At 40.4% G+C, this 14,867-nt stretch overlaps 1 protein-coding gene across 4 annotated transcripts in view; it reads left to right on the forward strand.

The window, feature by feature from the left end:
* HERC6 (HECT and RLD domain containing E3 ubiquitin protein ligase family member 6) overlaps nt 1-14,596 on the forward strand; it is a 55,829-nt gene extending 41,233 nt beyond the window's left edge. Inside the window, exons 16-23 of one of the 4 annotated variants that reach the window (XM_054508812.2) lie at nt 759-911; nt 3,860-4,003; nt 6,094-6,260; nt 8,597-8,675; nt 9,947-10,017; nt 11,540-11,726; nt 11,812-11,914; nt 13,963-14,596. In XM_054508812.2, the coding sequence (XP_054364787.1) occupies nt 759-911; nt 3,860-4,003; nt 6,094-6,260; nt 8,597-8,675; nt 9,947-10,017; nt 11,540-11,726; nt 11,812-11,914; nt 13,963-14,177 (1,119 nt within the window). In that variant the 3' untranslated portion in view covers nt 14,178-14,596. The remainder of the gene's footprint in view (nt 1-758; nt 912-3,859; nt 4,004-6,093; nt 6,261-8,596; nt 8,676-9,946; nt 10,018-11,539; nt 11,727-11,811; nt 11,915-13,962) is intronic. The other 3 variants (XM_045880772.3, XM_054508814.2, XM_045880773.3) reach the window with 3 other exon arrangements.
* The last annotated feature ends 271 nt before the right edge of the window (nt 14,597-14,867 follow it).

Consider the following 14,867-nt stretch of genomic DNA (forward strand, 5'->3'; position numbering starts at 1 on the left):
GCGGGACAGGTCCCAAAGAGAGCTACATCAGTTTACGAGTCCTAATACTCCTTTTTGTCCTAGGGAAGTGTTAAAGCTTAAAGCAAGGCTAGCAAGTCCAAAGCTGGATTTCTAATCCGAAGGGGTTCAGCAGAAATAAGATCCGGACTAGAGTGTAAGGAAATGTTGGAAATTCAGAAAAGCTAAATGGAAGTACTGTGTAGAGTGACTGAGAGCAGGTAAAAAGTGAGGCCGCCAGTGGCATATTTTTAGGGAGCTCCCCCCTACAAATCAGGTGGATGGACCACAGTTATTTGAACAAGAGTTGGATCTTCTCTGAGCAAGTCTTTCCTCTGGTCTTTTCCCAACATTTAACATCATCCTTGAGTTCCTAAACTACTCTTATATTCTTGAGGATTATGGTGCTAAAACTCTGCTTCTTAAGACTGATGGTGGATGAATGTCTCAGCGTACTGAATACCACTATTGCCTTTAAGGATCATGTTTACTACAAGTGAGATAGCTTGTAATTACTTAGCTGTGCCTCCATGGTGACTAATCCCCTGTATATAATTCCTAGATGCCATGGTTTCACAGATCCTGTGATCTCCTTATCTTCCATAGTATAGTGTAGATATGATGCCCTTTTTTCTTAATTACAATCTGAGTATATATAGCAATAGTAGCATAAGTGTATGCTGTGCAGACTACATTTATTTGAAACAGTAAACACTTCCTAGTGTTCCTATGAGATTCCTAAAATATTTCCCTTTTTTTAGGACTTAAAACAGAAAGAATACCTGGATCGGGGGCAAGTGATTCTGCCATACGATGAATTCCTTACACTTAGAGTCAGACGAAGTCACCTGGTTGAAGATGCTCTGCGTCAGTTAAGCCAAGTTGAAGACACTGACCTCTGTAAAGTATTTGTGGTACAGTAAAAAGTCTCTTTGGACATTTTTACTAATGTGAAAGGGAAACATTTATACAATATAGCAAAGGAAGAGCCTGCCTTTGCAACTATAGTAATCAGCTGTATGGTTTCCAGAATTCTAGGGTGTCTGGCTGGCTCAGTTGGTAGAGCGTGTGACTCTTGATCTCGAGGTTGTGAGATTGAGTCGCACACTGGGCAAAGAGATTACTTAATAAGTAAAAATAATAATTCCTTGCTTACCCTTTAGAGAAAAGCTATGGGATGTTTAATTGAATATTGAGATTATGTGTAAACTATTCCTTACCTATGGCTACAGAAGTGTTGCATAATGAACCATCCCAAGGCTTAATGACTTAAAATGACAATAATTTATTATAGAGATCTGAAACTCAGCTAAGAATCTGCTAATTTAGATTGAATTCACTTGGGTGGATTTGTAGATTTTTATCTGCACTTGTTTACATGTTTGGGAGTTAGCTAGGAACTGGCTTATCTAGGCTAGATTAATCTTGGCTGGGGCAGTTTGGCTCTGTTTTCTGTGCTTTTCATCTTCCTCGGACCAGCAAGCATGTTCTTCTCAGTGCAGTGCCAGAGGTATAAGAAAGATAGCAAGTCCAATGACACAACTAACATTGCTTTAGTCAAAGCAAGTTACCAAGTCAAGGGCTGATGAAATATACTCAGCCTCTTTAATGGGAGGAACTGCAAAGTCACATGCAACAGACATGGATCAAGGAGGGTAAAGCATTTGAGCTATTAACGCAATCAATAAGCAGCAGGTAGAACAGATACTTTTCCTACATTTTGGCTCTAGTTTTAGTCAGAGAGTATCTACCATATTGGTTCTAATTCTAGTCATCTTTCACTTTATCCTTTGTGGGTACCTGTAGGGTGTTTATTGTGTTTATCGCAGATCATTTGCCCTATTGAGGCCATAGAATAATGAGTAACTCTTTAGGTAAAAGCTGGACTTTGTCCAGAAGGGAGTGGAGTTTCCTGGTATCAGCCATGAGAGGGAGACTTAAGCTCTCAGAGAAGAAACCAGAACCTAGACGGTAGGACTCAGACAAGAGAGGGGTATTTCCCACCCTGGGACTAAATGGAAAACAACCTTTTATAAGCCAGACTTTGTAGTTGTATATTTCCTTCTGTATCTACCTTCTTTTAAATATTGATTATGAGGAAATCAATAGAAAATTATTCTGCCCACAGGAGATGACAAAGAGGTAGGAAGGTGAACTTCAAGGTAGATCCAATCCAAATATAGACTCCAAACAAGGCAAGGTTGTCAAAGCCAATTATGTGTGGGTCCTGACCACAGTGAAGGCAGACTTGCTGGTTTAAGTGAGCAGAAATTGGAAAAGTGGAAGTAAGCTTAGTTTGTTATTAGGATATCCAGATGGAACGTTAAGGTGGGCCCTTGGAGATGAGATGATGGTCTGTGGCCAAGGAGTTGGGTGATCTGTGGCAAAGATAAGATCTTCCAGGCAAAGAAAGGAGAAAGAGAATGCTCAATGGGGCTTAGTGATGCTTATATTAAAAAAATAAAAAGCTGGCTAATCATCCAACTCTTCATTTTGGCTCAGGTTGTGATCTCAGGGCTGTGGGAACAAGCCCCGCATCGGGCTCCACATTCAACGGGGAGTCTGCTTAGGACCCTTTCTCCCTCTCCCTCTGCCCCTCCCTCCCTGTGTGCACTCTCTCTCTCTCTCAAAAATAATAAATAAAAACAAAATCTTTAAAAATAAATAAATAAAAAGCTAAAAAGAAATTGGCCAGGAAAGGAAGGAGAAAAGTAGTTAGAGAGGTAGGAAGAAAACTGGGATAGTATTGGCCACAAAGACCCAACGTAGATTTAGAGAAGGACAGTTCCTGCAGCATAACTTTTAACAAAGCTAGAACAGTTTTGGCTTCTTAAACTTCATACTTGGGTAGGTTAAGCTGCTATCATACATGTTCAGTGTGAATAATGTTTAAGTTGAAAATATTGTAAAAAAAAATAATTTTTTTGGGCGCCTGGGTGGCTCAGTTGGTTAAGCGACTGTCTTCGGCTCAGGTCATGATCCTGGAGTCCCGGGATCGAGTCCCGCATCAGGCTCCCTGCTCAGCAGGGGGTCTGCTTCTCCCTCTGCCCTCTTCCCTCTCGCGGTCTCTGTCTCTCATTCTCTCTCTCAAATAAATAAATAAAATCTTAAAAAAAAATAAAAAAATAATAATTTTTTCAAAAATATTTTAAAAAATAAATAAGGGGCTCCTGGCTGGCTCAGTCAGTTGGTAGAACGTGCAATTCTTGATCTCAGGATTGTGAGTTCGAGCCCCATGTTGGGTGTACAGATTCCTTAAAACTAAAATCTTTTAAAAAAGTAAAATAAAATTCAAAGGTAAATAATAGTAGAACTGAAGACAGAAAAAGAAAAGGACAGTTCGTAATGACTTCCCACACAAGAGCTATGGGCAGTCTGGTCTGATGGTTCCTTCAGAGGTGCTAAACCCAGGGGGACTGGGAGGGTAATTTATCAGAAGTTAAAATGAGGGAAGAGGAAGGAGAAACCAAATAGCTGTTGACTGGAGCCAAAGTTGTAAAGTCTGAATGATGAGATGAAGATAGACAATAAGACAGAAGAACCAGGGACCTGAAGCACATCAAAATGTGGTTCAAGACTCTGGTCAACATAATTGGTGAATGCTAAGTCTTGCTAGAATCCCTTTACTTGGTTCATGTGGCAGTTTAAAGGACTCACACACACACTAATCTGACAGTGAATAGGTTCACTACGTCCGCTGCTCAGCAGGAAATTGAGGGAGAACAGATTGCAGTGAAGTGTGGGATTGAAGGGGTATGGGATTCCAGGAATTCTGATGATTGCAGGAGGTTTGAAACTTTTCCACAAGGATCAAGGCATCGTATTTTAAATCTGAGCCTGTGAATGTGTTCTCTTTCCTCAGACTGAATTTATTAAAGAAATTTGTTCTCGGGGGCACGGGGTAATATCTGAGTTCTTCTACTGTATATTTGAAGAGATGACCAAGACAGAATATGGAATGTTCATGTATCCTGAAGAGGGTTCCTACATGTGGTTTCCTGTCAGTGTAAGTCTTTTATCTTTTTTACAGTTTTTCAGAACAGAAAAAGTATACCATATACTTGCAACATGAAAACCATGATAATAATGTAAAATTAGGTCATGTAGAGAGCCTTGCTACTCAAGATAAGGTCCACAGGGGCAGCAGCTCGAGCATTACTTGGGGGCTATTAGAAAAGCAGAATCTTAGGTCCCACCCCAGATTAGAGCATGTATTCTCTAAGATCCCCAGGTGCTTCTATGCATGTTATATTTTTAAACAGCTTTTATGAAGTGTAGTTGAGATACAATGACCTACACATCAGGTGTCCAATTGGTTAAGTTTTTTTTGTTTTGTTTTTAACTTTATTTTATTATGTTATATTAGTCACCATACAGTACATCATTAGTTTTTGATGTGGTGATCCACGATCCATTGTTTTCGTATTAACACCCAGTGCTCCATGCAGTACGTGCCCTCCTTAATACCCATCACCCCCCCCCCCAAACCCTCAGTTTGTTTCTCAGAGTCCATAGTCTCTCATGGTTCATCTCTCCCTCCGATTTCCCCCCTTCATTTTTCCCTTCCTTCTCCTAATGTCCTCCATGCTATTCCTTATGTTCCACAAATAAGTGAAACCATATGATAACTTTCTCTGCTTTACTTATTTCACTTACCATAATCTCCTCCAGTCCCATCCATGTTGATGTCCAATTGGTTAAGTTTTGATTATACATATACCCATGAAACTATCACCACAACCAAATAATGACATATTCATCATTCCTCCAAATTTCCTCATACCCCTTTCTAATCCCACCCTCCACACACTTCCTGCCCCATGCCCACACAACCACTGATCTGATTTCTGTCATTATGGAGTAGTTTGAATTTCCTAGAATTTTTTTTTTTTAAAGATTTTATTTATTTATTTGAGAGAGAGAATGAGATAGAGAGAGCATGAGGGGGGGGGAGGGTCAGAGGGAGAAGCACACTCCCCACCGAGCAGGGAGCCCGATGCAGGCCCGATCCCGGGACTCCAGGATCATGACCTGAGCCGAAGGCAGTCGCTTAACCAACTGAGCCATCCAGGCACCCTGAATTTCCTAGAATTTTATATAAATTCTAAGATTTCTATTCCAGGGCCAGCCTTGCTGTTAGCAGGTGAATGACTTTGGGCCACTTATGTAATAGCCTCAATCTACTTGCCCTATTTACTTCTTACAGCGATTGTGAGGATAAATGTTAAAAATGCATTTAGAGGGATGCTTGGGTGGCTCAGTAGGTTAAGCGTCTACCTTTGGCTCAAGTCATGATCCCAGGGTCCTGGGATGGAGTCCTGCATTGGGTTCCTTGTCAGCAGGGAGTATGCTTCTCCTTCTGCCTGCAGCTCCCCCTGCTTGTGTGTTCTCTCTCTCTCTGACAAATAAATAAATAAATAAAATATTTTAAAAATGCATTTAGGATTTTCAGGCTAGTGGTCTCTTGGCTGCTCTGTATCGATGGCCTGGCAAGATGTGGCCAGTGTTTTTCCTCATCTGGGACTACAAAGTGCAGAGAGAAGAGTGAAGCCTGTTTCATCAGGACTCTTTCCTTCTTCCTTCCACCCACCTTCACGGTCAACAGCATCACCTTCCCTGACCCATATGCTTGTCCCTGTCAGCACACCTAGGCTGAGGGCAGTATCACCGAAGGGGACACACATGACATGCTTGATGCACAATGAAAGTGCAGATAAAGTGTACTCTTCCTTCTGCAGTGTCTTTTCTATATGAATTTGAAGGCAAAGACTATAAAATTAAATAATGACAACCTTGGCCTATAAGGCTATATGAGCACATTTTTTTTAATATTCCAGATATGCTGTCAGTAACAAAAAGTAAATTCATTTATTTAATATTCTGAACTATTAGTTTATATTTTAACTTATGGAAGAAATTTAAATTGTATTAAAGCCTGTGTAAAAAGCTCACGCTTTATTTTCCTGAAGCCCATTTTGTTTCTAATTTGTGATTTCAGAAAAGGGAACCCAACCAATTTTTACTAATCTTAATTATCCCTTTGGACTATTGATTACTTCTAATACATAAGGGATTTTTTTTCTTCTCCTTTTCCAGCCTAAATTTGAGAAGAAGAGATATTTCCTTTTTGGAATACTGTGTGGACTCTCCCTAAACAACTCAAATGTCGCCAACCTTCCTTTTCCACTGGCTCTGTTTAAGAAACTTCTGGATCAAAAGCCATCATTGCAAGATTTAAAAGAACTCAGTCCTCTTCTAGGGAAGTAAGTAATATTTTTCCAGAGCTATAGGTTAAGTCTCAGTTATTCAGGAAGAAATGATGTTAATCACACACATACACACAGAGACAAGGTCTTCATTTTCAATAAATATATACTCTTCTGATGCATTTGAATTTTAGCCTGACTTATAATAAAGTATGCCTTCAAAAATAAAGAAAAGCCAAATGCTCTTCTTCTTTTTAAAGATTTTATTTATTTATTCATGAGAGAGAGAGAGAGAGAGAGAGAAGCAGAGGCAGAGGGAGAAGCAGGCTCCCCACTGAGCAGGAAGCCCGATGCGGGACTCGATCCCAGGACCCTGGGATCATGACCTGAGCCAAAGGCAGATGCTTAACCATCTGAGCCACCCAGGCGCCTGCCAAAGGCTCTTCTAATGATCAACCTACAACAAACAGAGCTCTGGCCTAATATCTTGAATTTATCTAGATGGAAACAGTACACAATATTCTTTTTTTTTGTGAAAGATTTTATTTATTTAGAGAGAGAGAGACAGCATGGGTAGAGGGGCAGAGGGAGAGGGAGATAGAGAATCTCAAGCCGACTCCACACTCAGCCCAGAGCCCAACGTGGGGCTCAATCCCATGACCCTGAGGTCATGACTTGAGCAGAAATTAAGAGTAGGATGCCTTCTAGGGGCGCCTGGGTGGCTCAGATGGTTAAGCGTCTGCCTTCGGCTCAGGTCATGATCCCAGGGTCCTAGGATCGAGCCCTGCATAGGGCTCCCTGCTCAGCGGGTAGCCTGCTTCTCCCCCTCCTTCTGCTTCTCCCCCTGCTCATGCTCTCTCTCTCTCTCTGTATCTCTGTGTCTTGAATGAATAAATAAAAAAATCTTAAAAAAAAAAAAAAGAGTAGGATGCTTAACCACTGAGCCACCCGGGTGCCCTGGAAACAATATACAATATTTTTAATGCAAATCATGCATGCTATATTTATTTTATTAAATCATATTTAGTCATTTAATAATTTTTTAAAGATTTGATTTATTTATCTGACACAGAGAGAGAGAGAGAGAGCACAAGCAGGGGAAGCAGCAGGCAGAGGTAGAGGGAGAAGCAGGCTCCCCGTGGAGCAAGGAGCCAAATGTGGGGCTCCCCGGGATCATGACCCAAGTCAAAGGCAGACATTTAACCAACTGAGCCACCCAGGCGCCCCTCATTTAATTTCTTTATTTTAATTTTTTTAAATTTATTTTTGAGAGAGAGAGAATGACAGAGAGAGAGAGAAGGAAAGGGTGAGAGTCAGAGGGAGAAGCAGACTCCCCGCCGAGCAGGGAGCCCGATGCGGGACTCGATCCCGGGACTCCAGGATCATGACCTGAGCCGAAGGCAGTCGCTTAACGAACTGAGCCACCCAGGCGCCCCATTTAATTTCTTTAAATACGTCAGCATGTCATCAACTTTATTTTTTAAGTATTGAAAAATACTTGTTCTAAGTTAAAAGGCAAACTATATCCTGTGAGGAAAATACTAGCAACAGATTTGATAGACAAAGGATTAGTACTGCTGATGTATAAATATAAATATATATATATATGTGTGTGTGTGTCATCACACAGAAATCTATATGGCTGAGGGTATGTGTGTGTGTGTGTATATATATATATGTATATATTTGGCTAATCAAAAAATGAAAATATGCTCAACCTTCCTAGTATTTGAGGAAATATAAATGAAAATGAGATGTCCTTTTTCTGCTTACAGACTGACAAATGTTAAAAAGTTTTTCATAAAATACAGAGTTGGCAACAGATTGGGGAAAAGGATTCTCTTCTCAAGTACTATTAGTGTAAGAATAAACTGCCTAGATTTACACTGTATGCCCTGACAGTCTAGAGAACAGGGTTTCTCAACCTTGGCAACACTGAGATTTGGGGCTAGATAATTCTTTGTTGAGGAAGGCTGATCTGGGCATTGTAGGATGTTTAACAGCTAATGGGGCTGCCACCCACTAGGTGTCCGGTAGTGACCTTCTCCCTAATTGTAACAACCAAAGATGTCTCCAGATTTTGCCAAATGTCCTCTAGGGGACAAAATCACCCCTGATTGGATACACTGGTCTACAGGAAAGGGCTCCTTTCTGTAATTTCCATCAAGACACAGCAGTGTCTATGTATTAGCAGTGGCCCAACCAAACGGTAAAAAGTTAACTCTAAGAAGAGGGAGTGGGAAGGTAAGGACGTGACATTTTATACATTTCTATATTGTCCAAGATTTTTTCCACTGAACGTTTATTTTTGAAATTTTAGAAATCCGAAAATATAACTTTTTAATTTTAATTTTTTAATTAAATATTACTTTTTAAATGAAAATTTTCATTAGGAGTTTGCAAGAAGTTCTAAATAATGAAGCTGATGACCTTGGAGAAGAACTTTACATATATTTTTCTGTGAGTACCAATGTAAGCCAGATTATAGTTTAGCTTTCATCTGTTTTTTAGAATAATTTTTATTATATTACCTTAAATATGGGATTCCTTTTTTAAAAAATTTTCCACTCTGCCCCTTGGGATTCCTTTTTTGAAGCATATTTATTTCTGTATTGTATGACTTTCCTCGCACCTGCTCCTTCTTTGATACCTCATGTGTATATATCCTCAAAGAAAGTGAAAATACAGCAATTATGCAATCGGTGTGAACAATGTAAACCACTAAATGCTTAAGACTATATACAACATATACTAGGGTAGGTTTTTAAATTTTTATGTTTTTAAAAGGCTGAACTACATAAATAATTATTTAGTTCCCAGTTACTTATAGTTATAAGGAAGAATATACTGGCAATAATGGTATTGTGGTTGTGTTGGGGAGGAAGAATTTATTCTTTCAAAGTTCTTCTAGTTGGACTAAGAATCAAACTGACAGGCCAGAGATTAACAGGAGAATATCAAATTTAATTTTGTATGTATAAGGAATGCATACAGACATGGAAATTCCAAAGAGAGGCAAAATGAGGTATATATGTCATTCTGAACTAAGGAGAAGGAGGTAGGGGCCTGGGACTTCAGAGGGAAGAAGTGTAATTTACAAGAAGATGAAAAAGAGCAAATGTTTTTTTTTTAAAGATTTTTAATTTTTATTTTTTATTTACTTGAGACAGAGAGAATGAGAGAGACAGAGAGCACACGAGAGGGGGGAGGGTCAGAGGGAGAAGCAGGCTCCCCGCCGAGCAGGGAGCCCGATGCGGGACTCAATCCCGGGACTCCAGGATCATGACCTGAGCCGAAGGCAGTCGCTTAACCAACTGAGCCACCCAGGCGCCCGAAAAAGAGCAAATGTTTGGTAAACAAATGTTTGCTGGGCCACTCAGCAACAGTGGGACATAGAGGACTCTGATCAAACGGCCCTTGCTAGGTTCCTCTCTGCCCAGCATGCCTGGTTCAGAGTATACTGTAGTTTCCTATGGGGATAGCTCTCTTCCTGGAGCAGGGCCTCTATCTAAATTTGTTTTAGACAGTTGAGGGGGAAGTAAAGAGCTTTTCCTGAATCTGCTGGAGGTTTTTGAAATTTTGTTTTCTTTTTTTCTGATTCTGCTGGTTTTTGATTGCTTTTTAACTCAGAAATAATCTTCATGCTAAAGTGGCCCATCATGGGGCAACTTGCCTGTGGCCCCTGCAGTTGAATTATTCAGACTTTCTTTCATGCCTGGTACCTGAATATATTTTGGTTACAGATACACTGGGACAATAAAGATGTTGCTTTAATTCCAAATGGGATCTCTGTACCTGTGGACCAAACCAACAAGTAAGTTTTGAGACTCAGAACATCTGCTATGAATACACGTAACATGTTTGCTATAATTTATACATATATTTTAGCTTCTCAGGTGATCATTTTAGCTCTTCATCTCTGAGAAAGATAAAAAGGTTACAGGGTAAGAGAAGGGGAAAAAGGAGTCAGGATTAAATATTCCCTTTGCAGAACTTTTCACTAGTTATTCATTTAACAATTATTTTTGAGCCCTTCCTCTGTACCAGATCCTATTCCGGGTGTCAGAGATACAGCCGTGAAACAGACAGACAAAACCTGGAGCTTAAATTCCAGTGGGGCAGAAAGACCATATATAAACAAATTATTATGTAATAGGATGTCATATAAGGAGGAGCACCGTGATAAGAGTTAATTAAGAGATTTACAGTAGTGTAATGCTGGAGCCAGCTGGCATCTGCTTGTGAGAGCTGACTGTTAAATTTTCAAAAATGTTGAGAGTTTATTATTAAAGTATTAGTAGCATGAAATCAGCCATGATGGGAATATTTACACCACAGAACCGGCAAATGCTGCAAATGAGGGTCCGCTTCCATTTTCTTCTCTTTAGAGAACTGGTTGTTCACCATTTACCAGCACACCACTGGTTCCAGGGGATGGCAGAATGGGGTCAGATAGGACAGTCCTAGTGGATGGTCCATGAAGCTGCTCAAAGGGTGGGAGACTATCATGTTTCTGGTGGCTGTGTGGTGGAAACAGCTCCTCCCTCATGGGGGGAAAAGACAGACTTTTGCAGAAATCATTTCCACACGGTGACACATGTTATGAGAGAGGAGGGAGAGGTGAACAGAGGACCAACCCTGAGGAAGTCATGTTGCTGTGGACCTCTGATGGTTGACAGAAGTCAGCACGTAAAGAAGGGAGCATGCCATGGCCTAACTGTGAGAGACAGGGAGCCCCCAGAGCTGAAGATTGGCCCGGTCAAAGATTCAAATGCCAAGTGGGAAGAGGTTCTGTGTCAGGCAGGAGTCAGATCAGGGAAGTTGGGAAGTTACCCTAAGGGCAATGGAAAGAAAGTCTTTGAAAGATTTTAAGCTGGAGAATTACATATTCAGATGAGTGTTTTAAAAGTATCTCTCTTGGAGGAAAAGGGCAGCAAAACAAAGTGTCCTTCTGCTTCATACTCCAAGGTTCCTTCCTCCAGCTGACCACAGGTTTTTACTTCCCTCTGAATAAAATTTTTTTTTTTTAAGATTTTATTTGACGGAGAGAGACAAAGTGAGAGAGGGAACACAAGCAGGGGGAGTGGGAGAGGGAGAGGCAGGCCTCCCGCGGAGCAGGGAGCCCAACGCGGGGCTCGATCCCAGGACCCCAGGACCCCAGGACCATGACCCGAGCTGAAGGCAGACGCTTAACGACTGAGCCACCCAGGTGCCCCTCCCTCTCAATACTTTACTTTTCTTTCTCAATAGAAATGGGAAAAAGGGCAAAGTAGAGAATATTTTAGTCAATGGCAAAGTATGTTATGGGCTTTTTTTTTTTTTTTCCTCCCCTCAAGGAAAAAATATGTTTCTGCATGCATTGATTACATTTTCAACACCTCTGTAAAGGCAGTTTATGAGGAATTTCAGAGAGGATTTTATAAAGTCTGTGACAAGGAAATACTTTTTAAACTTTTCCATCCTGAAGAACTAATGACAGCAGTGGTTGGAAATACTGATTATGACTGGAAACTGTTTGAAGAGGTTGGTGATAACTAAAGTGCCCCTACTTCTTCCAAACAACTGTATATTCCCCCTAAAAAACATTTTTCTCCCTCTTTTTCTCAAGAATTCACGATATGTTCAAGGATACCATAAATCACATCCTACTATACTGATGTTTTGGAAAGCTTTCCACAAATTAACCTTGGAAGAAAAGAGAAAATTCCTCTGTAAGTATTACTAATAGATGGATTTATAACTATATATCTTTTTTTTTTAAGATTTCATTTATTTATTAGAGAGCGAGAGAGAACACAAGCAGGGGGAGCGGCAGGCAGAGGGAGAGGGAGAAGCACGCTCCCCGCTGAGCAGGGAACCCGCCACTGCTGGATCCCAGGACTCTGGGATCATGACCAGAGCCGAAGGCAGATGCTTAACCAACTGAGCCACCCAGGAGCCCCTATAATTACATGTCTTCTTAAAAGATAAATATTTGTGGGGGCGCCTGGGTAGCTCAGTCGTTAAGCGTCTGCCTTCGGCTCAGGTCATGATCCCAGGGTCCTGGGATCGAGCCCCGCATTGGGCTCCCTGCTCAGCGGGAAGCCTGCTTCTCCTTCTCCCACTCCCCCTGCTTGTGTTCCCCCTCTTGCTGTGTCTCTCTCTTTCAAATAAATAAAATCTTTAAAAATAAATAAATAAAGGGCGCCTGGGTGGCTCAGTTGGTTAAGCAACTGCCTTCGGCATAGGTCATGATCCTGGAGTCCCTGGATCAAGTCCCGCATCGGGCTCCCTGCTCGGCTGGGAGTCTGCTTCTCCCTCTGACCCTCCCGACCCTCCTTCCTCTCATGCTCTCTCTCTCTCAGTCTCTCTCTCAAATAAATAAATAAAATCTTTAAAAATAAATAAATAAATAAATAAATTATAAATATTTGCCATTAAGTCATTATTAAATTTTTTTTTTAAATTTATTTAAGTAATCTCTACACCCAACATAAGGCTTAAACTCATAACCCCAAGATCAAGAGTAGCATGCTCTTCTGACTGAGCCAGTCGGGCACCCTGCCATGAAATCATTATTAATAGTGGGTCACATGTGTCAACAGCCAAGCCAGGCTTCCTAAGCCAATGTTCTTTCTCTTATGTAAGCCTGGTTTCCCATTTAAAAAAAAATGATAATAAAAAAGATACCACTAGTTGCCTCCTAATCAAGCCTTTACTCTCACATTCCTATCTTTATTTATCGAAGTCCTATGGAATTAGGACTATGTATATTTCTCTAATACTATTTTAGAAATAATACCCATAGCAATGACCACTGATGATAATACTAACAGCCTTGATAATGTGTGCCTACTCTATGTCAGGCATTGTAGTGACAACTTCCTATCTGTTACCTCCCTTTATCCTAAGAGCCGTGTTTTGAGGTATGGTACTTATTTTTTTTCTCATTTCAGATCTAGGGAAAAGAGGCTTGGTACGTTTAGTAGCTTGCTTATATTCAGACAGCTGGTGAGTGTAAGGAACAGATTCTGAACCCAACAGGCTGATCCAAAGCCAAGGCTCTGAACCACTAAACTGTAGCCTTGTGGTACAAGAACTTCTCTTGGTGGGAACCGTAAGGTTTCCCTAGGGCAGATTTAATGACTTACTCTCTCACCGCCTGTCCCATTTTTCAGTCATTATGGAGATACACATCTTGCTATTTTTGTTGCTCCTGAGGACACTGGAGGACAATTCCAACTTCACAAACCTGAACTACTTCTCCACAAGCCCAAACTACCTGTCTAATCTTCTCTCTTAATGGGAGACTTTTGCTTCAGCCCATTGATTCCACTGTCTATGTATTCAGTGCGTTTCCTTACATCTTCCTACCTCTGGGTTTTTCTTGGGCTTTCCCCCTCTGCCTTGAAACCTTACTCAACTCCTTTCCTGGAGAACTAACTAGCCAGATGTGACGCCTGTAGTCTCCCTGCTCCCCCAGCCGGGTGCCACCTTCGTTAGCTTCTTCATCTCAGACGTCCTAGTTAAGCTAAATGAAACTTCCGTGTATCTTGCTCTTCTCTTTTCATGTACATAGTTTTCCCCAATTAGACCATAAACTCACTGTGGACCAAGACCAGATGTCATGATTTTTCTGTGTTCCACATGGCCCTGGGTGGTTCTCTCGACACAAGGGTACTCAGTAATATTTATTGAATGAAGTGATTCATTTCTTCCTTTTCATTTTATGTTTTGCTCTTTCTATGAAATATCTTAACCAAAATTTATTCCTTTCTAGTTTTTCTTAGCGGAAATGACAGGCTGCGTGTAAGTGGCAAACAGGAAATAGGAATCCTATTTCGCTGTCCTGAAACTTTCAGTGAAACAGACTACCCAAGAGCGCTGACCTGTCATAATATTCTGGACCTTCCTAAATATTCTACAATGGAAAAAGTGGAGGAAGCCCTTCAAGTAGCCATCAACAGCAACAGAGGATTTGTCTCTACGTCATAGAGCAACAGTGATCCGGAGAGTTTCAGTGAGGCCTCAGAGCCTCAGGCCCTCTCTTCGACTCTTCTGTTCTTCCTCAGGTCTAAGTAGCACAAAGGGTTGATAGGTTTTAGGTAGAATTAGTTGACAAATGTCGGGATAAACAATAAAATGATGAATCAAGAATGATTAAAAAAAAGTAATTTTTAAAAATGAATCAACATTTCTTGATCCCTAAATTTGTTATCAGAATGTTTGCTTTTTACTGAATTATTCCTGAACAATAATTATCATTTAAAAATAAGTTGAATATTAAAAGCTAACATATTTTTTAAAATATTGTATATCTAATAAACACATTGTCTGCAAATATGAAAGATATGCTGAAGCTTGAAAAAAATAAAAATAATTCAACATGTTTTTGAGGCATGTAAATGTGTATTTTATATTCTAGAATGTCTCCAGAATTTTGATTTTAGCCAACTGCTGAGTAATGTATTTGAAAAATCTAAATGTTAAAGGATTCGTTAATTCATTGAATAATTACTCATGCTCAATACTGTGTTCCAAGAATTATTCTAAATGCATATATCATTATTTTGGTTAAACACTGAGCCCAACCAGGAACTCCTGTCTATTGGTAGTTGGAGAAAATGAAGAACATGAAATATGTCTTAGAAATGTGGCTACGGAATGAATTACAGGAGAGAAAGA

This window comes from Mirounga angustirostris, unplaced genomic scaffold, assembly GCF_029215605.1.
Source record: "Mirounga angustirostris isolate CCGP_5_RB_7025 unplaced genomic scaffold, mMirAng1.0.hap1 SCAF_2, whole genome shotgun sequence".
NCBI lineage: Eukaryota > Metazoa > Chordata > Mammalia > Carnivora > Phocidae > Mirounga > Mirounga angustirostris.